The sequence below is a fragment of the Hyla sarda genome, chromosome 6, assembly GCF_029499605.1.
Source record: "Hyla sarda isolate aHylSar1 chromosome 6, aHylSar1.hap1, whole genome shotgun sequence".
Lineage (NCBI taxonomy): Eukaryota > Metazoa > Chordata > Amphibia > Anura > Hylidae > Hyla > Hyla sarda.
In genome coordinates this window covers 38,888,400-38,915,647 of record NC_079194.1, presented here as the reverse complement: position 1 = coordinate 38,915,647, position 27,248 = coordinate 38,888,400, and the positions used below count along the sequence as shown (strand labels likewise).

The following is a 27,248-nucleotide window of genomic DNA, read 5'->3' as shown; positions in this document are numbered from 1 at the left end:
GTGGCCTGCCTGGACTCTGGAGCTTCTGGGAATTTTATTCGGGAGTCCTTTGTGAATAAATTCCGTATTCCGGTGACCCGTCTTGTCAAGCCACTCCACATTTCCGCAGTCAACGGAGCCAGGTTGGACTGTACCATACGTTTCCGCACGGAGCCCCTTCTTATGAGCATCGGATCTCATCACGAGAGGATTGAACTTTTGGTCCTCCCCAATTGCACCTCGGAAATTCTCCTTGGACTTCCCTGGCTTCAACTTCATTCCCCAATCCTGGATTGGTCCACTGGGGAGATCAAGAGTTGGGGGTCCTCTTGTGCCAAGAACTGTCTAAAACCGGTTCCCAGTAACCCTTGCCGTAACTCTGTGGTTCCTCCTGTATTCGGTCCCCCTAAGGTCATTAAGGACTCTGCCTGCCACAGGAAATGCCCCTCCCCCCTCCCAGTTCCATCAGGCAAGCTTCTGTGTCCCCTCATGGCCCTCGTCCTGGTGTCACACTGCCCCGTGCCAGGTCTCGCCCTCTGCCCTCTCTCCCCATTCCTACTCCTGCGGTTCTGCCTGCCGTTGAGGAATCCCTCCATCCTTTCCCGGTGTCCTCATCCCAGGGGAGGCAGTTACCCGATAAAGAGAAGGGGAGACCTAAGGGGGGGGGTACTGTTACGCCTAGCGCTCCGGGTCCCCGCTCCTCCCCGGAGCGCTCTCGGCGTCCTTCTCCCTGCAGCTCCCCGGTCAGCGCTGACCGGGAGCGCTGCTCTGCCATGGCCGTTGGGGATGCGATTCGCACAGCGGGACGCACCCGCTCGCGAATCGCATCCCAGGTCACTTACCCGTTCCCGTCTCCTGCGGTCATGTGCTGGCGCGCGCGGCTCCGCTCTCTAGGGCGCGCGCGCGCCAGCTCCCTGAGACTTAAAGGGCCAGTGCACCAATGATTGGTGCCTGGCCCAATTAGCTTAATTGGTTCCCACCTGTTCCCTGGCTATATCTAGTCTCCTCCCTTGCACTCCCTTGCCGGATCTTGTTGCCTTAGTGCCAGTGAAAGCGTTCCTTGTGTGTTCAATAGCCTGTGTACCAGTACCTTTGCTATCTCCCCTGACTACGAACCTTGCCGCCTGCCCCCGATCTTCTGCTTCGTCCGACCTTGCTACTGCCTACTCCCTTGTACCTCGCCTATCTTCAGTATCTTCAGCAGCCAGAGAGGTGAGCCGTTGCTAGTGGATACGACCTGGTCACTACCGCCGCAGCAAGACCATCCCGCTTTGCGGCGGGCTCTGGTGAAAACCAGTAGTGACTTAGAACCGGTCCACTAGCACGGTCCTCGCTATCCCTCTCTGGCACAGAGGATCCACTACCTGCCAGCCGGCATCGTGACACCTATGTGTAGATGTGTGTAGACGGCGGCAGGGACTTCGAACGAAGAACAATGCCGGCAATAATAAAATGGAAAATGTAAGTGCAAGTGCACAGTGAAAGTAGAAATAGAGTGATACAGGAAAAATGGAAATAAAAATTAAAGTTGATTGGCGGAGTGGCCAGTTCCGCCAGTCGGGACACATTAAAAGACAAAAAGACGTGCATAAGTGAGAGTTGCAAAAAGTGAACAGTGAAACACACGTGAAGGTGCATCTATGCACCTTCACGTGTGTGTTCACTGTTCGCTATTTTTGTCTGTGACTGTTTTTAATGATATATATTGAAATAAACTTTTTCTATCTTTGATTCATTATACGCTGGTTCTCCGTGTATTTATACTACGTTTTTGCGTATGTTCTGTGACTTCCAAAGGGTCCCTTTTTTGGTTTTTGAATTAAACTCCATTTTACAGCATTCCAGGCTCCAGGGCATCTAAAATAGCGGATCCACATGTCAGTACAGAAGGGAAGTAGGTGGGATGACCCTGAATCATATGCAGGATGCAGCCTATCAGCAGCCAGTCACCCCTGTGATGTCACAGCCCTATATAATCGGCAGCCATATTGCGGCCATTTATATATAAATAAATATTTTAATGGATGGATGACCAAAAAATTAATTAACTTTAAAATCTGAAAATAATGGCAACTAGGAAGGTAAAGTGGAAATAAGCAATAAATAAGGCCAATATATGGGGAAAGAATACAATTTGCATTACTAAAAGAAGACACAGGGTGGCAGCACTCGTGTACTGAGAACAGTTCTGATGGCAAATGAGGAATACAGATGCTCAACAGCTAATAACTAGCTGCGCAGCTGATATCGGGAGATCCCGGGAAAAAAAGTCCTGTGTCACAACAAAATAACTCAGCAGAGGATCATAGCAGAAGAAGGAGCGCGTGCCGAAGGAAACTATATATATAAATAAACAAATTAAATACAGATAAACGATAATATCTATCTATCTAATAAATGCAGGAAGTGGCAATCATGAGAAATATAAAAAAATAATCATGAATAAATAAATATTTACAATAATCATAGATAAACAATACAATGAAATGAAATGAAATTAAAGGGGTACTGCGCTGGAAAATTATTATTTTTTTTTTTTAACAACTGATGCCAGAAAGTTTAACAGATTCGTAAATTACTTCTATTTAAAAATCTTAATCCTTACAGTATTTATCAGCTGCTGTATACTACAGAGGAAGTTATTTTCTTTTTGAATTTCCTATTTGTCTGATCAGAGTGCTCTCTGCTGACACCTCTGTCCATGTCAAGAACTGTCCAGAGCAGGATAGGTTTGCTATGGATATTTGCTCCTATTCTATACAGCTTCTAAAATAGACAGAGGTGTCAGCAGAGAGCACTGTGGTCAGACAGAAAAGAACTTCAAAAGAAAATAACTTTCACTGTAGTATACAGCAGCTGATAAGTACTGGAAGGATTAAGATTTTTAGAGAAAAGGTATTTGAAAATCTGTTTAACTTTCTGGAACCAGTTGATTTAAAAATAATAATAATAATAATAATAATAATAATAATAATAATAATAATAATGTTTTCCAGTGGAGTACCCCTTTAAGTCCAAAAAACTCTTACGGGAAAACTGAAACAACTTATCTCATGCAATGAGCAGCAAAGAGGAAGTTTCAGTTTGGACTTTACCATATATTTCATAGTGACTAAATGTGATTGGTTGATATGTCGCTGTCTGTGCGCATGATTACATAGTTTTCTGCACTTTATTTGTTTTTAACCCATTAGTGCTATATTAGCTAGTAAAGAAGAATTAGCATTACGTGGTCTGCTGAGAGAATGAACATGTTTATTCTTTTGGCGGAATTTTGGGTGAACTTCATTAAAGGGGTACTGCCGTGGAAAACTTTTTTTTTTTAAATCAACTGGTGCCAAATTTGTAATTTAAAATCTTAATCCTTCCAGTACATTTTATGGGCTGTATACTACAGAGGAAATGCTTTTCTTTTTGGATTTCTCTGATGTCATGACCACAGTGCTTTCTGCTGACCTCTGCTGTCCATTTTAGGAACTGTCCAGAGCAGCATATGTTTGCTATGGGGATTTTCTCCTGCTCTGGACAGTTCCAAAATGGACACCAGAGGTCAACAGAGAGCACTGTGGTCATGACATCAGAGAAATCCAAAAATAAAAGCATTTCCTCTGTAGGATACCGCCCATAAAAAGTACTGGAAGGATTAAGATTTTTAATAGAAGTCATTTACAAATCTGTTTAACTTTTTGGAACCAGTTGATTAAAAAAAAAAAAGTTTTCCACGGGAGTACCCCTTTAAAGGACAGCACATGTCTGCCCTGATGTCTGCCCTATATATGGACTAATGCATGAAAATGATAGCGGATTACCATTCCATGCATGTGGAAAAGATTTTACAAATCTCATCCACATGCTGCTGATTTTTTTCTCCTCAATGAAATACATTTTTTGTCTAGATTTTTTTACATTTGAATTCCAGTTGTCGGCTGTTTGCAGATTTCCTGTAGATTTTCCCTATTGACTTCAATGGGAAAGTCAATATTTGCAGCAAACTCCACAGGCAAGTCTATTACCCCATATTGTGCTCTGATCTTCATGAATCCATATAAAATGATTTTATTTTTTTTATTAGAAAATCCACAGGAAAGACTGAAGTGAAAAATCCACAATAAATGGTCACCACAGTTTGCACAATTTGATGCAAATGTTGTGGCTGCGGATTTCGCTGCAGACTTCTGTGGATCTGAGGCAGAAAATTTCTCCAGGAAGCCTGCATAACTAGGGCTTTAAGAAGTTAAACATTTTTGGTTTAGGTGGTGTGTATTAAGACAGAGATTGTTAAGCGACAATGCTTATTAATGTATCATTTTTATTACCTTCTAGAAAAAATAATAAAATGTCCACATCCATATATTCCAATACATGCTGAAATTAAAGATCGAAAGGAAGAGTATTATACCAATGACAATGTTACCATGACATGTGAAAGAGGATATAAGATGAATGGCTCTCCAGTAATCCGCTGTATTGAAGGAAAATGGGACACACCCCCAGAGTGCATCCGTAAGTTATTTGTATGTAATGTGTACATGTGAAGAATGGGTGGAGCTGTGTTTGGTCGCTTTGGGCAAAATCTCTAAACCCAATACACTGGGTTACAGTGCGGGTGAACAGGAGATCGATGAGGGGTCAATTAGTTAAATGTGTACCTGTAGTCCAGAGCTGTGTCCCTCCGAAGATCCTCTTCTATCTCTCACTAAATTGTGCACAGGAGGGGGGCCTGCCAGGTGAATTTAAATATTCATTGGTGCTGGTTACAAGAGTTACGTTACGTTATGGGCTTGTGCCTACTGAGCGCTCACGTAACCAGCACCAATGAATATGTAAATTCCCCTGGCGGGCCCCCCTCCTGTGCACAATTCAGTGGGGATAGCGGAGTATGTTCGGAGGGACACAGCTCCGGACTACAGGTACATATTTTACTCATTGACCCCTTAACGGTCTCCTGTTTACCTACACTGTAGTGTATTGGGTTTAGTGTGGGTGCACAGGATTACCATTTATATTAAATACCTTTTTTATTCACTGCATTGAAAAAAAATGCTTGTTTTTTGAACTGTCTAAAATATAAACAGCCTTCCAAATGTAATCAGATTTTAGATTATTCTGTGTATTTTATGAAGCAATTGCCTTCCCGCTGACTGCAGCAAAAGGCAAGTAAACAATACATAGGTTTTCTACAATTCACAATGCAGTCCAAAATGTAATGTTCCTCAAACCAGTTTTGAAAATTGTTTGTAGTGTGGCAGGGCCAATTATCCTGCAAAAATAGCCAATACCACTAGTGACCAAACCATTTTAGGCCTTTTTGCCCAATTTTGTTTCTATTTTAGTTTTTTTATTCTTAAATTCTAAGATCTATGTGGTAGATTTTTTAAATCCTGTGTAGAGGCAGAGTGGAGCAGTTGTCCATGACAACCAATCAGATTGCTTCTTTTATTTTTCATATTTCTCTTTAAAAATTGAAGAAGCAATATGATTGGTTTCCATGAGCAACTGTACCACTCTTCCTCTACACAGGTTTAAATGCATCTCCCCTTATAACTTTTTATTTTTACATCAACATAACCATGAGGACTTTTTATTTTGCTGGACGAGCTACATTTTTTAAAGGGGTCATTTTGCAATTAAACAAATGTGTTCATCAACTTGTACTAATTATTTTTTGGGGGTGGGACAAGGGAAAAATGCAACTTTGTCATTTTTTGCATTTTAAATTTACACTCTTTTCTGGGTGGTAAAAATAACATTTAAATTTAAATCTCTGGCCAGTATTTAAGTTTTTCAATTAACCCCTTAAGGACTCAGCCCATTTTGGCCTTAAGGACTCAGACAATTTAATTTTTAAGTTTTCATTTTTTCCTCCTCGCCTTCTAAAAATCATAACTCTTTTATATTTTCATCCACAGACTAGTATGTGGGCTTGTTTTTTGCATGACCAGTTGTCCTTTGTAATGACATAACTCATTATATCATAAAATGTATGGCGCAACCAAAAAACACTATTTTTGTGGGGAAATTAAAACGAAAAACGCAATTTTGCTAATTTTGGAAGGTTTCGTTTTCACGCCGTACAATTTATGGTAAAAATGACGTGTGTTCTTTATTCTGAGGGTCAATACGATTAAAATGATACCCATTGTTACATACTTTTATATTTATTTATATTTTATTTTTTGATACCACATTTGCATATAAAAAACTTTTAATACATTTTTTATAATTTTTTTAAAATAAAATGTATTAAAAAAATAGGAATTTTGGACTTTTTTTTTTTCCGTTCACGCCGTTAACTGTACGGGATCATTAACATTTTATTTTAATAGTTCGGACATTTACACACGCGGCGATACCAAATATGTCTATAAAAAAAATTTTTTACGCTTTTTGGGGGTAAAATAGGAATAAACGGACGTTTTACTTTTTTATTGGGGGAGGGGATTTTTCACTTTTTTTTTACTTTTACTTTTACATTTTTTTTTAAATTTTTTTACACTTGAATAGTCCCCATAGGGGACTATTCATAGCAATACCATGATTGCTAATACTGATCTGTTCTATGTATAGGACATAGAACAGATCAGTGTTTTTGGTGATCTTCTGCTCTGGTCTGCTCGATCACAGACCAGAGCAGGAGACGCCGGGAGCCGCACGGAGGAAGGTGAGGGGACCTCTGTGCGGCGTTATGAATGATCGGATCCCCGCAGCAGCGCTGCGGGCGATCCGATCATTCATTCAAATCGCGCACTGCCGCAGATGCCGGGATCTGTATTGATTCCGGCACCTGAGGGGTTAATGGCGGACGCCCGCGAGATAGGCAGCCGGGATCAGCCGCGCATGACACGGGCATCGCTCTGATGCCCGCGGTTATGCTTAGGACGTAAATGTACGTCCTGGTGCGTTAAGTACCACCGCACCAGGACGTACATTTACGTCCTGCGTCCTTAAGGGGTTAAAAAACAAACTTTGTGACCCATAATTTTAATTATTAATTTATTTTTCGTAATGGAAATTATTTTGGGGCTTGTTTTATCAGAAAAACTTTTAGTTTTTATCGGTGTAATTTTCAGGAGCATACAACTTTTTTTTATTGCTTTCCCAAAATTATTAAATATTTTTACTATTTCTTTATGAAGATTACTGGGAGGGATAAATAATTATATACTTTTATAGATAAGGTCCTTACGAACGTGGCAGTACCATATATTTAGTAAAATATTTTATATAAAAATACATGTATTGTTTTTGTGGGGAGGTTTTTATTTTTATTTTAGAGTATTATCTTATTAAACTTTAAGTTTTTTTTTACCTCCAACTAGGTGACTTTTAATGCAGTCCCCATAATGTTTCCATACATGCTGCTGTCATTATTTGACCACATAATAGATATAGTATCGCTTTCAAAGTTTATGCCTACCTGCACATTTATATTTGCAAATTATAATAATGAATACATGCAGATCTAGTCACAAATCCAAATAGGGAACGACATCCAGAATAGATCAATAGTTACATGTCCACAAGCCTATAAACACAAAAAAAAAAAAAAAGTAACAACCATTCCATTGATTGGCGCCTGGTCCAATCAGTACTTACACCTGTGTCCTCATTATTAAAAACCCACTTCCCCTTCCTGGTATCGCCGGATCTTGTTGCCTCAGTGCCAGTGAAAGCATTCTTGTGTATGTTCCAAGCCAGTGTTCCAGACCTTCTGCTGTTGCCCCTGACTACGATCCTTGCGGCCTGCCCTGACCTTCTGCTACGTCCGACCTTGCTCTTGCCTTGTCCCTTGTACCGCGCCTGTCTCAGCCGTCAGCTGGGGTTGAGTCGCTATCGGGTGGAACGACCTGGGGGTTACCTGCCGCTGCAAGTCCATCCCGCATTGCAGCGGGCTCTGGTGAAAACCAGTAACCCCTTAGACTCCGTTCCCCTGGTACGGCCCACGTCATCACCCCACTTACCGCTCTGGGACCGCAATGATCCTGTCACTGCCACTGTCCAGTCCTTCTTCGATGAAGTTCGTAGTGTCTTCGAGGAGCCAGCCCGGGCCTCCTCTGCCGAGACTGCTTTGCTGAACCTAGTCCAAGGGAGTTCTTCCGTAGGCGAATACGCCATCCAGTTTCATACCCTCGCCTCAGAATTATCCTGGAACAATGAGGCCCTCTGCGCGACCTTCAAGAAAGGCTTATCCAGCAACATCAAAGATGTACTGGCCGCACGAGAAATTCCTGCTAACCTGTCTGAACTTATCCATTTTGCCACCCGCATCGACATGCGTTTCTCAGAAAGACGCCAGGAGCTCCAACAGGAAAAGGATCTTGTTCGCACCAGGCGATTTCTCTCCCCGGCTCCTCTCTTCCAAAGAATCGAAGCTGACAAAGTCGATTTTGTTCTGAATTTCATAAAAAAATTAGATTCTGAACTAATCCAAATTTCCTCGCGCTTTGTGGTAATAAATCGCTTCATTCACTACATTTTGTGCAGGCTGGGATGCTAAAATGGCGGCTACACGTGGGAGGACATGGGGCAAGGAAGTCTGGGAAGGCGGGTAGGCGGCATAACCCTGAATCATATGGCGGCATGCAGCCTATCAGCAGCCAGCAGGCTGCAGCCAGCCAGCCCTGTGATGTTGCAGCCCTATAAATTTGGCAGCCATTGCCAAAGACGGACATTTTCCGGACGTTTTGCTGAGAGAGCAGAGACTGTGTGTGCGCACTAATCACCATTACTGACAATACAGATATTTACAGCTGCAAATCCATTCACCTCAAGCCCGCATTTGTTCTGGCTAGAGAGAGAGCAGACACTGTGTGGTCACTAATTAGTATTACTGCTGACAGTACAGATCAGCACACAGGAAATCCATTGGCCTCAAGCCCACTTCACTGCAGGCAGGCAGGGACAGTTCAGAAGTTGTTTCAGAGTCTGCCAATTGAGTTCAGAACTGGGAGCAATCCCCATTCAAAGACTTCAAGCAGCCATAGTGCAGGCAGGGACAGTTCAGAAAGAGGAAGTATGCTTTTCTCTGTTGCAACCGTACTGGGGCGTATTACTGTAAAAAAAAAAAAAAAAAAAAAAAAAATTAAAATTTATGAATTCTGCAGTTCTACGTTTTTTTCTGGTTAAATCTAATAGGGGGCAGTAAGTGTAAAAGCAATAAAAGACTTACGCACTAGACTGTTACGCTTATTTCTGGTGCAACCATACTATTAATCTAAAAAAAATATAATATGTACGCACTCCGCAGTCCTATGTTTTTTCTGGGTAAAGCTAATAGGGGGCAGTAAGTGTAAAAGCACTAAAAGGCTTACACACTAGATTGTTACGCTTATTTCTGGTGAAACCATACTGGAGCATATTACTCTAAAAAAGTTATATATATATATATATATATATATATATATATATATATATATACGCACTCCGCTGTTGTACGTGTTTTCTGTTTCAAGTGTATAGTGGCCTGTTAATGTAAAAGCAGGGATATATACAAACATTGAGTGTTCCGCAAATTTCTCTTGCAGCCGTATAGGGGCATATTTCTCTATAAAAAGTAAAATATAGACGTACTCCACTGTTGTACATGTTTACTGTTAAAAGTGTATAGTGGCTTGTTAGTGTAAAAGCAGGGATATATACACACACACATTGAATGTTCCACAAGTTTCTGTTGCAACCGTATAGGACCGTATGTCAGGCAGAGAAGTGCCAGGCCATGTGTCAGAACCCGTAAGGTTAAATGGTTATGACAGCTCTCTCTGTTTTGTTTTGGTTAGGGATATGCTCAGCTTTCTGGACTGGTCAGTTGACCTTGATTGGAGCACCTGTTCTGGCTCCATATAAGCTGGCAGTCTACTCCCAATCCTTGCTTGCTATAGAGCTCTGTGTACTCCTAGCTAGCATTTATATTGTATATGTTATGTCTGGCATTTTAACCCTTTGGCTCCACCCTCTGACTCATCTCCAGGCTTGGCAATTAGGCTTATCTGTAATCTCTTGGTATCGGACTGTGGACAGCGACTTATTGTGTGTATGTTTAGTTATTTTTCTGTTAGTCTGAGTGATTACATTCTGTGTCCCGACCTCCGTCTGCATTATAATTTAATTATTTTGACTGCACTAACCTCACTTATTGATAAGTAGGGACTGTCACCGTGGTTACGGACCTGCTACCTAGGGTGGATATGTAAGTAGGCATGGATAGGGGGAGTGGGCAAAAATAGTGTGCACTCCTTCCTTGCCCAGACATGACATTATAGAAGGCCCACATACCTGCATTTGCCTTGTTCCTGCATTATGGAAGCTATGTCTGCTTTGGTGGAGCAAATACAGGGCATGACTCAGCTTGTCCACGATTTAGCTGAAAGACTTCAGCAATATGAGTCTTCTCAGTCAGTATTAGTCCAGACCTTGACTCAGAGGTTGCAAGATCAGGAGCAGTTAGTTCAGAGCTTTTTAGCCAGAATTCAAGAGCTGGAGTCTGTCCGAATTAAAGTGTCATTTGTTTCTGCTCCAGCTCCTGTGGAAGCACAAGTTAGTCTCCCTGACCGATTTTCTGGTAACCGCAAAATGTTCAAAACCTTTTGTGAGAGCTGCAAATTGTACTTCAGGTTAAGGTCTTACATATCTGGTACTGAGGCCCAGAGAGTGGGTATTATTATGTCTCTTTTGCAAGGGGGTCCCCAGGAATGGGTATTTTGGTTCTGATGCTCCAGAGTTGTCCTTAGTGGATGCCTTATTTGCAGATAGTGTCTCTTGTATGCTTAACCGGACCATGCTGCGTACGCTGAAAGTCAACTGCTTACATTGAAGCAAGGTCACAGACCAGTAGAGGAGTACTGTGCAGATTTTAGAAAGTGGTGTGTGGCCTCCAACTCGAATACTCCAGCCTTGATTTGTCAGTTTAGAGTAGGGTTATCTGACACCTTAAAGGACATGCTTGTAACTTATCCCTCTCCTGATACCCTTGACCAAGCCATGACTTTAGCTGTGCATTTGGCTAGACATTTGCGAGAGTGCAAACTGGAGTGTTATTCATCATCTGTCTCTCCTGTCCTGCTTGATTCCTCTCCTGTCTCTAAATTTGAGCTAGAGGATGAAGCTATGCAGATAGGGTCCATTCGTACCCCGCAAGAACGCAGGAGGTTTCATCAACTCTATGGCCTGTGTTTTTACTATGGAGAGGACACTCATTTAATTGGATCCCGTATCAATTGTCCATGTCCAAGTGGTAATCGGGGAGGCCACTTGGGCGCAAAGGTATGTAATGTCCATAAGAGAACTACACCTAGCAAAGTTCTTCTGGGGGGTATTGTTTCATCTTTAGTGTAAACTGATGTTATATCTGAGACTGTCTTTGAACCAGTTTTGCAGAAGCCTCTGACTAAATCTGTGCATTGTGATATCTTGGGCAATAAATGTTTGGAGAATAATCATGTGGATTTGTAGTCAGAAAAGTGTGAAGATGATTGTGAGGACACCAATGAGTTGTGTGACATTGAGGATGAGGATACTGATGTAGAAATTGATGATTCATCTGTACCACTTAACTCTCAGGTTGTGAAGGGTCCAGTGGTCCCTCCTAAAAGGGGGGTACTGACAGAACCTGTGAGGTTACATGCACAGTGAGAGGTCTGAGCTCCCGTGTTGGGAGGTCGTTTCTCACATGCAACACTGCAGCGGTCATTGATTGGTTAACTCAGTCTTCCACTTCATCCTAAGTGACATGCGACACCCCAGTCAACAGTCGGTGGTTCCTCAGACTCAACCCTCAGTTGGAATGGCCCGGGAGCAGTCCCTATCCTCCAACTGCCTCTGTCCTATGTTGTTCTCAGAGGACCTAGTAGAATACAAAAAGGAGAGAGAGAGGTGCGCACCTCGTGCAGGTAAACTCAGGATAATAGATACAACAATAAATGGACGCGGGTCTAATGGATGGACCCTTACCTTGAAGAGTTATGCTCAGAGCATAACATCTGGTTGAACTTGATGGACGTATGTCTTTTTTCACCCATACTAACTATGTAACAGCATGCAAATGGGTAGAAGATTGCTGCCTCCTGGTCCCTCCGGAATAACTCCTGGTAATCCGGTAACAGTAGCAAAGAACAGTCGAGGTGTAATCCTCTGGAAAAATGGGACATCCAAATAGGGGCGCAGACTTCAAGCTGAAGAATGTAGTTGATTCATCGCAATGTAGTTTATTCATTCAAGGGATGAAGAAACTGCATTCTTCAGCTTGAAGTCTGCGCCCCTATTTGGATGTCCCATTTTTCCAGAGGATTACACCTCGACTGTTCTTTGTCCAAGAGGACCTGGACACACTTTGGCAGTATGCAGTGGAGATGGAGGAAGGGAGTCCCTTCGAGTCACTTACACAAATGGCACGATGCATGCTCACTTGCTTGCGTAGTGACTGCTGATTTGTCACCATTCGGCTGCGGGATGTCTTACAGCTCTCCACCTTATTGGACCCTCGCTACAGGCACAAAATGGGGGCTTTTTTCACACCCACTGAGGGGGAGGACAAATTCACCTACTACAGAGACATCCTACATAGTTAGTTGGCCGATGCCTAACTGCACCATTGTCCATCCTCTCACAGGTCTGACTCTGCGCCATTGTCCATCCTCCCGCAGGCCCTCTGTGATCACGTTCCACTGCCATGGCTGCTGGGGAGGGGTGAAATGGCAGAACCAGTACCAGCTCCATTAGCAGCAGCCTGAGTCTATAGTCGCTGATGAGTAGCTTTCTTCACCTGCTTAGTTAAGCAACTAATCAGCAGCAGCTGGTAGAACTTGAGAAGGACCTGAACCAGCAGGTGGTGGCATAACTTGGATATGACCCTGCCAACCCACATTGTAGATTCGCGGGACTTATGGGCAGCCAAACTGGATTTGTGGCCACAACTACCAGAGTTTACCTTGGAAAAGCTGTCTTGCCCGGCCAGTAGTGTGGCATCAGAGTGGGTGTTTTGTGCGGCGGGGGCCATAGTAACCCCAAGGAGAACTCGCCTGTCCACCAAAAATGTGGAGTGACTAACCTTTGTCAAGATGAATCAGCCAGGATTTCCACCCACCAATGCCTGATGCGCATCAGACTAGATTATCCATGGTGCCACACCAACACTGTTACGCCTAGCGCTCCGGGTCCCCGCTCCTCCCCGGAGCGCTCACGGCGTCTTTCTCCCTGCAGCGCCCCGGTCAGTCCCGCTGACCGGGAGCGCTGCACTGTCATGGCCGTTGGGGATGCGATTCGCACAGCGGGACGCGCCCGCTCGCGAATCGCATCCCAGGTCACTTACCCGTCCCGGTCCCCTGCTGTCATGTGCTGGCGCGCGCGGCTCCGCTCTCTAGGGCGCGCGCGCGCCAGCTCTCTGAGACTTAAAGGGCCAGTGCACCAATGATTGGTGCCTGGCCCAATTAGCTTAATTGGCTTCCACCTGCTCCCTGGCTATATCTGGTCTCCTCCCTTGCACTCCCTTGCCGGATCTTGTTGCCTTGTGCCAGTGAAAGCGTTTAGTGTGTCCAAAGCCTGTGTACCTGAACTTCTGCTACCCATCCTGACTACGAACCTTGCCGCCTGCCCCCGACCTTCTGCTACGTCTGACCTTGCCTCTGCCTAGTCCTTCTGTCCCACGCCTTCTCAGCAGTCAGCGAGGTAGAGCCGTTGCTAGTGGATACGACCTGGTTGCTACTGCCGCAGCAAGACCATCCCGCTTTGCGGCGGGCTCTGGTGAAAACCAGTAGCTTCTTAGAACCGGTCCACTAGCACGGTCCACGCCAATCCCTCGCTGACACAGAGGATCCACTACCTGGAAGCCGAATCGTGACAGTAGATCCGGCCATGGATCCCGCTGAGGTGCCGCTGCCAAGTCTCGCTGATCTTCCCACGGTGGTCGCTCAGCAATCGCAGCAGATTGCCCAACAAGGACAGCAGCTGTCGCAGTTGACCGCCATGTTACAGCAACTTCTGCCTCTGCTACAGCAGCAACCATCTCCTCCGCCAGCTCCTGCACCTCCTCCGCAGCGAGTGGCCGCTCCTAACCTCCGCTTGTCCCTGCCGGACAAATTTGATGGGGACTCTAAACTCTGCCGTGGATTTTTGTCTCAGTGTTCCCTGCATATGGAGATGTTGTCGGACTTGTTTCCTTCAGAACGGTCTAAGGTGGCGTTCGTAGTAAGCCTTCTTTCAGGAAAGGCCTTGTCTTGGGCCACACCACTCTGGGACCGCAATGATCCTGCCACAGCCACAGTCCAGGCCTTCTTCGCTGAACTCCGGAGTGTCTTCGAGGAGCCAGCCCGAGCTTCTTCTGCCGAGACTGCCCTGTTGAACCTGGTCCAGGGTAATTCTTCAGTGGGCGAGTACGCCATCCAATTTCGTACTCTTGCTTCAGAGTTATCATGGAATAACGAGGCTCTCTGCGCGACCTTTAAAAAAGGCCTATCCAGTCGCATCAAGGATGTGCTGGCCGCACGAGAGATTCCTGCCAATCTGCAAGAACTCATCCATCTAGCTACCCGCATTGACATGCGTTTTTCTGAGCGACACCAAGAGCTCCGCCAGGAAAAAGACTTAGATCTCTGGGCACCTCTCCCACAGTATCCGTTGCAGTCTACGCCTGGGCCTCCCGCCGAGGAGGCCATGCAAGTGGATAAGTCTCGCCTGACCCAGGAAGAGAGGAATCGCCGTAGGGAAGAAAATCTCTGTCTTTACTGTGCCAGTACCGAGCATTTCTTGGTGGATTGTCCTATCCGTCCTCCACGCCTGGGAAACGCACGCACGCACCCAGCTCACGTGGGTGTGGCGTCTCTTGGTTCCAAGTCTGCTCCTCCACGTCTCACGGTACCCGTGCGGATTTCTTCTTCAGCCAACTCCTCCCTCTCAGCCGTGGCCTGCTTGGACTCCGGTGCCTCTGGAAATTTTATTTTGGAGTCATTTGTTAATAAATTCAGCATCCCGGTGACCCGTCTCGTTAAGCCGCTCTACATTTCCGCGGTCAACGGAGCCAGATTGGACTGCACCGTGCGTTACCGCACAGAGCCCCTCCTCATGTCTATTGGACCCCACCTTGAGAGGATTGAGTTCTTCATTCTCCCCAACTGTACCTCTGAGGTCCTCCTCGGTCTGCCTTGGCTCCGGCTTCATTCCCCCACCATTGATTGGACCACCGGGGAGATCAGGAACTGGGACTCTGCCTGCCACAGGAAGTGCCTCTCCCCCCCTCCCAGTCCCGTCAGGCAAGCCTCTGTGCCTCCCCATGGCCCCCGTCCTGGTGTCACACTGCCCCGTGCCAGGTCTCGCCCTCTGCCCTCCCTCCCCATTCCCACTCCTGCTGTACTGCCTGCCGTTGAGGAAACCCTCCATTCTTTCCCGGTGTCCTCATCCCAGGGGAGGCAGTTACCGGACAAAGAGAAGGGGAGACCTAAGGGGGGGTACTGTTACGCCTAGCGCTCCGGGTCCCCGCTCCTCCCCGGAGCGCTCACGGCGTCTTTCTCCCTGCAGCGCCCCGGTCAGTCCCGCTGACCGGGAGCGCTGCACTGTCATGGCCGTTGGGGATGCGATTCGCACAGCGGGACGCGCCCGCTCGCGAATCGCATCCCAGGTCACTTACCCGTCCCGGTCCCCTGCTGTCATGTGCTGGCGCGCGCGGCTCCGCTCTCTAGGGCGCGCGCGCGCCAGCTCTCTGAGACTTAAAGGGCCAGTGCACCAATGATTGGTGCCTGGCCCAATTAGCTTAATTGGCTTCCACCTGCTCCCTGGCTATATCTGGTCTCCTCCCTTGCACTCCCTTGCCGGATCTTGTTGCCTTGTGCCAGTGAAAGCGTTTAGTGTGTCCAAAGCCTGTGTACCTGAACTTCTGCTACCCATCCTGACTACGAACCTTGCCGCCTGCCCCCGACCTTCTGCTACGTCTGACCTTGCCTCTGCCTAGTCCTTCTGTCCCACGCCTTCTCAGCAGTCAGCGAGGTAGAGCCGTTGCTAGTGGATACGACCTGGTTGCTACTGCCGCAGCAAGACCATCCCGCTTTGCGGCGGGCTCTGGTGAAAACCAGTAGCTTCTTAGAACCGGTCCACTAGCACGGTCCACGCCAATCCCTCGCTGACACAGAGGATCCACTACCTGGAAGCCGAATCGTGACAAACACTTTGACAAAAGAGACCAATTTCTTCTGCCTACCTGCCTCAGCTACTATTCTGATCCTGCCACCCACCTGATGCTACAAATCTGATGCCAAGTGCTCCTTCTTTCACCCACCATCATCAGCGGGTACTGGGATTGCCACCCACCGTCCCACTCTGTCACTGGGTCACTTTCAGGATTCCTGCTGCTGCCACCTCCAGGCTCTGTCATTGTGCCATCATATGATCTCATCATGCTGCTGCTGCCACCTCCAGACTCTGTCAATGTGCCACCATATGGTATCCTCATGCTGCTGCCACCTCCAGGTTTTGTCATTGTGCCGCCCAATGGTCTCCTCATGCTGCTGCCACCTCTAGGCTCTGTCATTGTGCCACCCTATGGTGTCCTCATGCTAATGCCACCTCCATGCTCTGTAATTGTGCTGCTCTGTAGCCTATGTAGGCTGTTGCCACCTCCAGGCTGTGTCATTGTGCTGCCATGTGATCTCATGCGGCTGGTGGCACATTAAACTCAGTCATCTCTTTAACTCCTTCAGGACGAAGGGCGTACCTGTAGGCCCCTCGTCTGATCCCTGTGTTTAAAATGTGGTCACGTTGTGACCCCGCACCACACCGGGTCGGTCCAGGCTGCTAACGATAGCCAGGACCCTGGGCTAATAGCGTGCGGCACCTTTAGACGCGGCAATCAAAGTTGATCGCCGTGTCTAAAAATTTAAGTAAAAGCTTCCCGGCAGCTCAGTTGGGCTGATTGGGACATCGTGATAAAATCGTGATGTTCCAACCAGCTAGGACGCGCGCGGAGACCCCCTTACCTTGCTCCGTCATGTCCGATCAGCATTTGATTGCTCCAAGCCTGATCTACAGGCAAAACATAGCCGATTTCTTCTGCCTACCTGCCTCAGCTACTATTCTGATCCTTCCACCCACCTGATGCCACAAATCTGATGCCAAGTGCTCCTTCTTTTACCCACCTTCATCAGTGGGTACTGGAATTACCACCCACTGTCCCACTCTGTCACTGGGTCACTTTCAGGACTCCTGCTGCTGCCACCTCCAGGCTCTGTCATTGTGCCGTCATATGATCTCATTATGCTGCTGCTGCCACCTCCAGACTCTGTCAATGTGCCGAGATTAGATTGATTTTAATTTCTCTGCAATTTGAAACATTTTTGTACCATCAAATCACAACTCCCTAGTTTGGATCACACAGCTTTTTACTATTACTATTACTTTCTCTTGGGTCTTGAATTAGAATGAAGCAAGTATGTAAGTTAATGCAGGCCTGCTCTGTGAAGGTAAGATTGTTTCACAACAGAAAAGCATTCTAGTCATTATGTTCAGCTGTTCATGTACACTATTTGTAAAGATGAAGATCGTACAATCCTAAAGTAAAAACAAAAAAAGTTACATTTGCTCTGTTTTTCCCCCCAAGAATTAACACAATGCAGAAGTCAACCCAAGATAGACAATGGTGACATAACCGAATCCTCCAAAAAAGAAACATACGTAACTGATGACATTGTGATATTCAGCTGCAAACGTGGATTTCATCTCACTGGGCCAGAGGAATCTATGTGTGTGAATGGACAGTGGACGGCATTTCCAACATGTACAGGTAGGAAAATCAACATGCTTCCAAATGTGATACAGTGTATATCAGAATTGTCAAATAAGATGAGGGAAGACTCCAAAGTATAGTTTATTATTTGTATTTATAATGTTACTGTTTGAAGGTTTGGTTCAGATACTGTTCATATTGGCTTCCATTATCTCCTTGTGCCAAATCCATATTAGGACAGATCTGAACGATGACAGTTAAAAACCAATGACTAACAGTATAATGGAGTTTTTTACAGATAGCAAAGATGTATTTAGATATAGTAATTAATTAAAATGGTATATTTAATGGAGGGCTAGAGATATAGCTGGCATAAAGACATGGTTTAGTTAAAATAAAACAGAATAAAATGTATGGTGTAATCTGGTCACTGAGCAGGGCCCTTGCTGTTGAGCCAGTACACTAGTAGTACAATATTGCAATATATATTTTAAAAAACATATATATGTGTATAGTTCAAATGACTAGTAAAATGTTATATGCTACTCTGCTACTAGGTGGTCAATTTCATGCACGGATAGTACTGAGAAAGAAAGTTCTCTGAAAGAAAGTTCAAAGTCTTGGTTTAGTACTTCATCAATTAGTACTGTATGTCTATATGATTGTGCATCATAACAATAGGTAGATAGTAATACGAGTTCGCTGGTTGGCACGGGTCTGCACCCGGCCTGTTAACAGAGTTACCTGCGATCCTTATGTGATGTGCGGCTGACAGTCGCCATGCTGTTTGCCGTCCTGGCGTGGAGGCTGGTGAATGTCAGCAGTGATGGTCTGTAGGGAAGATGGTACAGGTGCCCGACTATTTTAATCTTTGATATCTTCTAGGTAGTAGGTAGATGGCATGGAACAGGCAGCGAGGGGAGTGCAGTGCTACAGATAGCAGTGTCCTTGTGCGGCAGTTTCTTTTTTGGGCGCGTATCACACACTGCGGCGGTTCCTTAAGCAAAGGACTGCAGCGCATGCTAGGGTATGAAATACAGGAATAGTCAATGATACAAGTGGCAGATTATATCAATGTGTGCTGTATGGAGGCCAGACGTGTTTTTTTTTTTTTTTTTTTTTGGGGGGGGGGGGGTTTGGGGTTCCCTCTTTCTCAATGGCTGTGCATGGCTGACAATAATGAGAGTGGTCTTTTATAGGGTGCCACACTGATTGGTATCTGCACAATGGTGGAAGTAATATATGTCCTGGATTTCCCTTAAGAGGATTCAGACTTGCTTGTATACAAAGAGTGGTATATATTATTTTATGAGCATACACATATAAAGAACTGCAACTTGGAATGATTATCAAATATATATTAAAACAACCCTTGATACATAATAAAAGGACAATAATAATACAATAAAAATAAAATACAATAGAACATAAAAGATAACCAGCAAAATCTCCACACTGTTCAGTAAAAGATTGTGTTATGGATAGTAAGATTATGTTATGTGTTATGGATAGTAAGAATGATAACCCAATTCTGAACATGGACATCATAGAAAAAATATACAAAAATGTATATTTGGAAAATTGATATAAAGGAATTGCTTGATTACATATGTTCAGACTGGCTGTAAGTGTTATTCTATGGTGAGAAAGAAAGATTTTCTTTGTATGGCTGGGCAAATGAATGAATAAATTAAATATAAATGTGTAATAGGTCATTTTTTTCAGGAAACAGTAGAAGGATTTTGTATACATAAAAATAAAATGCATGACTTCACTGCCCTCTCTTCTAACTTCTATACGCAGATTCTCCACATATAGCAACTGTAAATTGAACTCCTCTAAAAGCGAGGCCCTTAATGTAAGCCTCTCTTCTCACACTGTCCACATACTTAGAGCCTCGTATCCATTCCAGTGGCAATCAAAGTCGTTGACATACTTGGGTATTAACCCCTTAAGGACCGGAGGTTTTTCCGTTTTTGCATTTTCGTTTTTTGCTCCTTGCCTTTAAAAAATCATAACTCTTTCAAATTTACACCTAAAAATCCATATGATGGCTTATTTTTTGCGCCACCAATTCTACTTTGTAATGACGTCAGTCATTTTGCCCAAAAATCTATGGTGAAGCGGGAAAAAAAATCATTGTGCGACAAAATTGAAAAAAAAACGCTGTTTTGTAACTTTTGGGGGCTTCCGTTTCTACGTAGTACATTTTTCGGTAAAAATGACACCTTCTCTTTATTCTGTAGGTCCATACGATTAAAATGATACCCTACTTATATAGGTTTGATTTTGTCGGACTTCTGGAAAAAATCATAACTACATGCAGGAAAATTAATACGTTTAAAATTGTCATCTTCTGACCCCTATAACTTTTTTATTTTTCCGTGTATGGGGCGGTATGAGCGCTCATTTTTTGCGCCGTGATCTGAAGTTTTTAACGGTACCATTTTTGTATTGATAGGACTTATTGATCACTTTTTATTCATTTTTAAATGATATAAAAAGTGACCAAAAATGCACTATTTTGGACTTTGGAATTTTTTTGCGCGCACGCCATTGACCGAGCGGTTTAATTAATGATATATTTTTATAATTCGGACATTTCCGCACGCGGTGATACCACATATGTTTATTTTTATTTTTATTTACACTGTGTTTTTTTTATTATTGGAAAAGGGGGGTGATTCAAACTTTTAATAGGGGAGGAGTTAAATGATCTTTATTCACTTTTTTTTTTCACTTTTTTTTTGCAGTGTTATAGGTCCCATAGGGACCTATAACACTGCACACACTGATCTTCTATGTTGATCACTGGTTTCTCATAGGAAACCAGTGATCGACGAATCTGCCGGATGACTGCTCATGCCTGGATCTCAGGCACTGAGCAGTCATTCGGCGATCGGACAGCGAGGAGGCAGGTAGGGGCCCTCCCGCTGTCCTGTCAGCTGTTCGGGATGCCGCGATTAGCCGCGGCTATCCCGAACAGCCCGACTGAGCTAGCCGGGAACTTTCACTTTCACTTTTAGCCGCGCGGCTCAGCTTTGAGCGCGCGGCTAAAGGGTTAATAGCGCGCGGCGCCGCGATCGGCGCTGCGCGCTATTAGAGGCGGGTCCCGGCTTCACTATGACGCCGGGCCCGCCATGATATGACGCGGGGTTACTGTGTAACCCCGCGTTATATCAGAAGAGCAGGACCAAGGACGTACCGGTACGTCCTTGGTCCTTAAGGGGTTAAGGTGCCAGCTAACCCGGCAGACATATACTTACTGAATTTGACCAAATGGGACCGGACTGATGTTTCATGGTTGGGTAGAATTAGATTCTAAAATGATTTTTTAAAATGAATATACTTCCGCGTCTGTTGTACCTGTTTGCGGGAATACCCACCCATGTCCTGCGCACCTTCTTTAAGGATCTGTCTTCCCTACAAACTATGTACGTATGGGCAAACAAACACCCGAGGATAGCTAGAACAGTCCTAATCCGGCAGAAAACGGAAGGAGGTCTCGCACTTCCTGACTTTATCTCCTATTACCTAGCGGCGGTCCTCTCTAGGGTATTAGATGCCTTACACTCTCCCAATAGCAAACAATGAATCGCTCTGGAATACGAGATATCTAGAATGGACATCAGGGTGCTCCTGTGGATGACCCCTCACCCCCATCTCACCACATTCCCCACCCTAATCCTCTTGTCTACTCCTCCATACTACGCGCCCAATCATCCTACCTGTGACGTTCCTCCCTACTCTCCCCTAATGGCCCGCTCACCCCACTCTTTGGTAATACAACCTTCCAACCAGCTCTGCATGCCCGTACCTTCCTGTCTCTCACACACTCTGAAGGCCCCACCTTCCTCACCTTAACTGATGACAGCGGACTCAAACCCCTTAGTGATCTTTGCCAAGGTTCCCCGCCTACTTTACTACATCAATACCAATATGCCCAACTATCCCACTTTTATCCCAATAATAAGGATACCATGGCCCTTCATCGCCCTCTCTCAGCCTTTGAACACCTCTGTACCTTGTCGTTGTCCCCTAGGGGCCTGATAAGGGAAATCTATGCTCTTTCTAGATGACTTTGCCTCTTCCCCTTTACGTTTTCAATCATCCTGGGAAGATGAGCTGGGGCACGCTTTGACAGACGGGGACTGGCAAAGGGCGATCTCGGTCTGTCACAAGACAACATTATCATGTAGGGCGCACAAGACAAATTACAAAGTCTTGACCAGATGGTACTGAGTTTTTGACCCTCTTTGCACACATGTACCCTGGGGTCTCGGAGAAGTGTTGGAGATGTGGGATCCATAAAGGCATGATGTCCCAGATCTTGCTTACTTATCCATTGCTTGACTCTTTTTGGGATGGAGCGTTAGCGTTGATGTCTAAATTAGTATCCCACATGCTCACTAAGACTCCAGAACTGACCTTACTCTCCATCCCCCCCCTACCCAACTCCTCTTCCCACCTTCACCACATGCTGATAGCTGCTAGATCGGTGATCCCCAGGTTATGGAGGATGTCCTGCCCACCTAACCTTTCAGCTCTACTTAAGGAACTCTCCCATATATGTAGAATGGAGAAACTACTTGCTGATTCCAAATGACGGATGGACAGATTCCAAGCTATCTGGGGCCCTTGGCTTACCTTTATGGCATTACAGGACTTTGAATCCTTTCACTTAGAGGCTTAATGTAGGGGCCCGGGGCTCGGCTCTGGACCTTTCCCTTGCTAGAACCGTGTGAAATGATCTGGAGGTGGCCATTGCTGCTCAACTCATGAGGTAAGTTTCCTTCCCCCGCTACCTGCTTTCCTGCTACTCTTTTTTCTACACTTTTCCCTGGTCCTATGGACTTCTTCTCTATTTTTCCCTTCATTTATTTCTGTTCCCCTGCTGTGCATGTTAGAACCTCTACTCTACCCCAACAGCCTTTCATACCCTCTAGCCCCCTCTATGTTACTTGGTCCAACTGTGTTGCTGATACCAAACTTATTCATTGTTGCTTACTCCTTTAATTTTATTGCTACAGCGACAACTGTTATGCATTTGTTTTTTCTCTGTTGCCGTGGACTAATTGTTCGATGGGATCAAGGTTAGAAGCTCCTTTTGTGTTCACCTGCACATGTTATATTGTCCTGCTTTTCTGTTTGTTATCTTGTACTTCATTTTGAAAAATAAAAAACTTTACTTTGAAAAAATAAAATAAAATAAAATAAAATGTACCAATAGAATGGATCTTATTGGGATGAAAAATTAGTAATAAATAATTATTATGTTATGTGTGAGATGTTTTAAAATGTAAGGTGTAAAACTGAGGTCATATGCTAAGAATGTTGCAAGAAATTGGGATGTGAAAAATAATACATATAAATAAACACTAGACAGATAAATAAGCAATGATGAAAAAATGAAAAGATGAAGATGAGCCCTGTGGGATAGGGTCCGGACCCTGTTCATTTTGTTACAAATTAGACAGATCAGAGGCTGACATCCTATTCCAGAAAAAAAGAAAAAAAAAAAAACTTACCTGGCTTACAAACATTGGCAGTAAAATTACAAACACAGAAAATCCTAGATAACCAATTAGGAATTATTCACACCAGAATCATGTACACCCTAAACCATACCACAAGTACAATGTACCTACACAAAACAGATACACCCCTCTATCTGAGGATTTTTTAGGAACACGCTGCAACACATACCACCCTCCCAACCACAGTTATCACTCCCCAAACTATCATCACAGGAACCCTCCTCCATGGTACCACAACACAATCACAGCCCAGACCACCACACACCACCAGATCCCAGCCATTACTTCCCACTGCACACACCAGACAGGTTGCACCTCCAGTTCGTCCAGCACCACCACAATGCAGCAACCACACAATACAAGCAGGAGTACACACCGTTCCCCACCTCTCACACACAACAATTAAGTAAATTCAACAATTATATAGGAATAGAAAACATTTTCAGGAAACTTTGCCTAAAAAAATACTTTATTGAACATCCTTTGGAGACCCCCTACAAGCTTGGCGGATCCATACACTCACACCAATTGCATGCTTAAATCAAATTTCTACCCCAGATAGAAAATGGGACCTTCAATCACTGCATTCTAAAAATCAGTCGAATACGGTACCCGGTGTTTGAACCTCCCTAAAAACAATAAGTCCAACCTAACATATAAAGAAAAACAGTATATCTTACAATTGCAAAAAGACAAAAATTTCACTATATGCCCAGTGATCCTTGAAACAGACAATTACAACAAAGAATGTTTTTCACAATTATCAGACACAAACACCTATCAGCTATTTAAACAGGACCCTACTCAACAGTATAATAAGGAGTTAGAACAACTATATGGCACACATGTTGAAAGTGGTATACTTACATCAAAAGAGAAACAGTTCCTGTTAGGAACTCTAGAAAGGATCACAGTATTTTACACGATTCCCAAAATTCATAAAGACCCGTTAAACCCTCCTGACTGCCCTATAATTTCTGGTATTGGTCAAATCAAAATGATCACAGTATATTGACCAATTTCTCCAACCATATGTCTAAAACACTCCGTATTACCTCAAAGACACTACTCAAATTATCTCAATAATCAAAAATCTACACTGGAATTATTTACTAGCTACATTGGATGTCAGTTCATTATATACTATGCTATAATACCACATCACTTAGGAGTAGAAGCATTCAGAAAATATCTCTCACAAGGCAATCTACTACCTGCACAAATCAAATTAATTCTAGACAGCATCACATTCATTTTGACTCATAATTATTTTAAGTTCAACAGTAATTTTCATCTACAGAACAGCACCGCCATGGGGACCAGTTTGCACCCAGCTGCACCAACCTTTTTAGGTCTGCGTGGTAGGAGTCTACCATCACTCCCCACCTGGGCGCAGGTCTGGTCCTATGCCGTCAATATATAGATGACATCATTTTAGTTTGGGATAAACCAGTCACAGAGTTGATCTCATTCATCTATAACCTAAATTCCAACACTAGAATTCTTAGATCTTGTTATATCCAGTTCATCTGGTACACTGGTTTGTAGCACTTACCATAAACCCACCTTAATAAAAACTGTTTTATTCTAGTTTCAAGCTGCAATTTGCCTAGATGGCTCATGAACATTCCAGCCTGACAGTTCAGGAGGATCAAACATAATTGTACAGAAGCAGCGCAATACGAGCTGGAAACTCAAGAACTGACCAACAAATTCCAAGAACGAGGGTACCCCAGTAAACTTCTCCAATAGGCCCAATCCAAAATTGCACAACAAGTTTGCACAACAATGAGCACAACTCATTATACCTTTTAACAAAGACAACAAAAAAGTCAATAATTCATAAAAATTTGTATCATCTACATTCTATTTTATCACCCATTCCAAAAATTATGTATACTAAAGCTCCAAACTTTGGCCTTACGGTAGCACCAACCATACAGAACTCAAACACGAAAAACGATACGTGGTTGGCTATCAAAGGTTTCCACCAATGTGGTACCTGCTCAAATTGTAAACAAACGCATTTTCCCAAAACCACAACATCGATACAATCCACGAACAATAGGTTCAATTGGGAAATCAAGGAACCTATAACTTGCAATACTAAGCAGGTTATATACCTCCTACTGTGTGAATGTGACAAACAGTACAAAGGGAGAACCAAGAGAACACAAACAACAAGAATTTCTGAAGACATTTATAATATAAAAAAAAGAAACAGTAAACACCCTCTCTCTGCCTACTTTATCAGGTACCGTAAAAATGATCCATCACAGTTGAAGTACTATGGCATACAGATTGTTAGGAAAGATTGGAGGGGAGGTGACTCACTGATTTCATAGCAAGAATGTCGAGAGCAGAAGCAAAGAAAATTTACGAATTTTAATACTTGGAACCGAGAGGCCTCAATTCTGAACTGGAGATTTTTGGTTTTCTATAAATATTCCCTGTTGGGCTCTGATCCGTTCCCTGTCCAATGCCAGGCTGTTTACCCAGTGCTTGGACAGCCGTCAGGGCTAATCTTTATCTTTTCATTTTAATTTGTTTTCATAATTTCTTCTTTATCTGTCTAGTATTTATTTAATTACATGTATTTGTATTATTTTTCACATCCTGATTTCTTGCAACATTCTTAGCATGTGACCTCAGTTTTACACTTTACATTTTAAAACATCTCACACATAACATAATAATTATTCATAACTAATTTGTCATCTCAATAAGACCATACCATTGGTACATTGCATTTTATTTTTATATACCATATTTATCGGCGTAAAACACGCACTGGTGTATAACACGCACCCCATTTTAACAGGGAAATTTAAGTTAAAAAAATAAAATGTTAAATAAATGACTTGGACTAAATGCCACATCATCCCCCCAACTTCCTTTTCTTCTGCACCTCAGTTTGGTCCCGTCCCCTCCAGTGCCACATCATTCCTTCCCTTTTATCAGTTCCTGTGCCACATTTACCACTCTCATCATCACCCCCCATGTCTCATCATTTCCCCTGTCCCCACCACTAGCCATACAGACATTAAGCCTTTAGTGCCTCCCCCCACCATAATTTCCCCGTCTCATCATCCCCCACCCTGTCTCATCATGCCCCCATCATTCCCCCCTCATCATTTCCCCCTGTCTCATCATCCCCCCACCATGTCTCATCATCCCCCCATCATTTCCCCCGTCTCATCACACCCCCACCCTGTCTCATCATGTCCCCCATCATTCCCCCCTCATCATTTACCCCTGTCTCATCATACCCCCACCCTGTCTAATCATTCCTCCATCATGTTCCTCCTATGCTATTCTTCCCCTCCCTCATCATTCCCCCTTTTCCCTGCTTTTCATAGTTTTTTTTATTTTCCTTACCTGGCTGCGCTTCGGCAGGCCAGGTCAGGCGGGGGGTCTTGTGGGCTGCGGTCAGTGAAGCAAATGAGTGACGTCCTCTCTTGGCTTCTCTGCGCGGCATCAGTGACGTCACTTTTCATTTCCTGCAACCGCCGCGAGTCAGAGTTCGGAGTGCGGCGACTACAGGAAATGAAAAGTGACGTCTCTGATGCCGCGCAGAGAAACCAGCAGAGGACGTCATTCATCTCCTTCACTGACCACAGCCCGCAAGACCTGCTGCCTGACCTGGCCTGCCGAAGCGCAGCCAGGTATGGGAAAAAAATAAACTATAAAAAGCAGGGGAAAGGGGGAATGATGATGGACGGGGGAGGTAAGAAAAATTGAAAGTGAAACTGTCACTTGTTTTTTTCTCCCGCACTATCCACAGGTACTGGTGGAAAGTGCGGGAGACGCTGATTAAAATGAGCCCTACCTTGCCCGGATCTGCGCCGCCATACTCCCGCAATTGTAGTTTTATTATCTGTTGAAATCTTCCTGTAACTGGCACGAGTGGGGCTTCGGCACTTAACTGGCACTGACGTCAGCGCCGCTTATGAATTTTCATCCCCCCTCCCTCCAGTTCTCCCTCTCTTTGCCACCCCTAACTGGGGAGGGGGGATGAATATTCATATGCG

General features: G+C 44.3%; 1 protein-coding gene across 2 annotated transcripts in view; it reads left to right on the top strand.

The window, feature by feature from the left end:
* CFH (complement factor H) overlaps positions 1–27,248 on the top strand; it is a 300,746-nt gene that overhangs the window by 133,349 nt on the left and 140,149 nt on the right. For both annotated transcript variants that reach the window (XM_056523538.1, XM_056523537.1), the window contains 2 exons: positions 4,303–4,482; positions 17,555–17,737. In XM_056523538.1, coding sequence (XP_056379513.1) covers positions 4,303–4,482; positions 17,555–17,737 — 363 coding nt within the window. The remainder of the gene's footprint in view (positions 1–4,302; positions 4,483–17,554; positions 17,738–27,248) is intronic.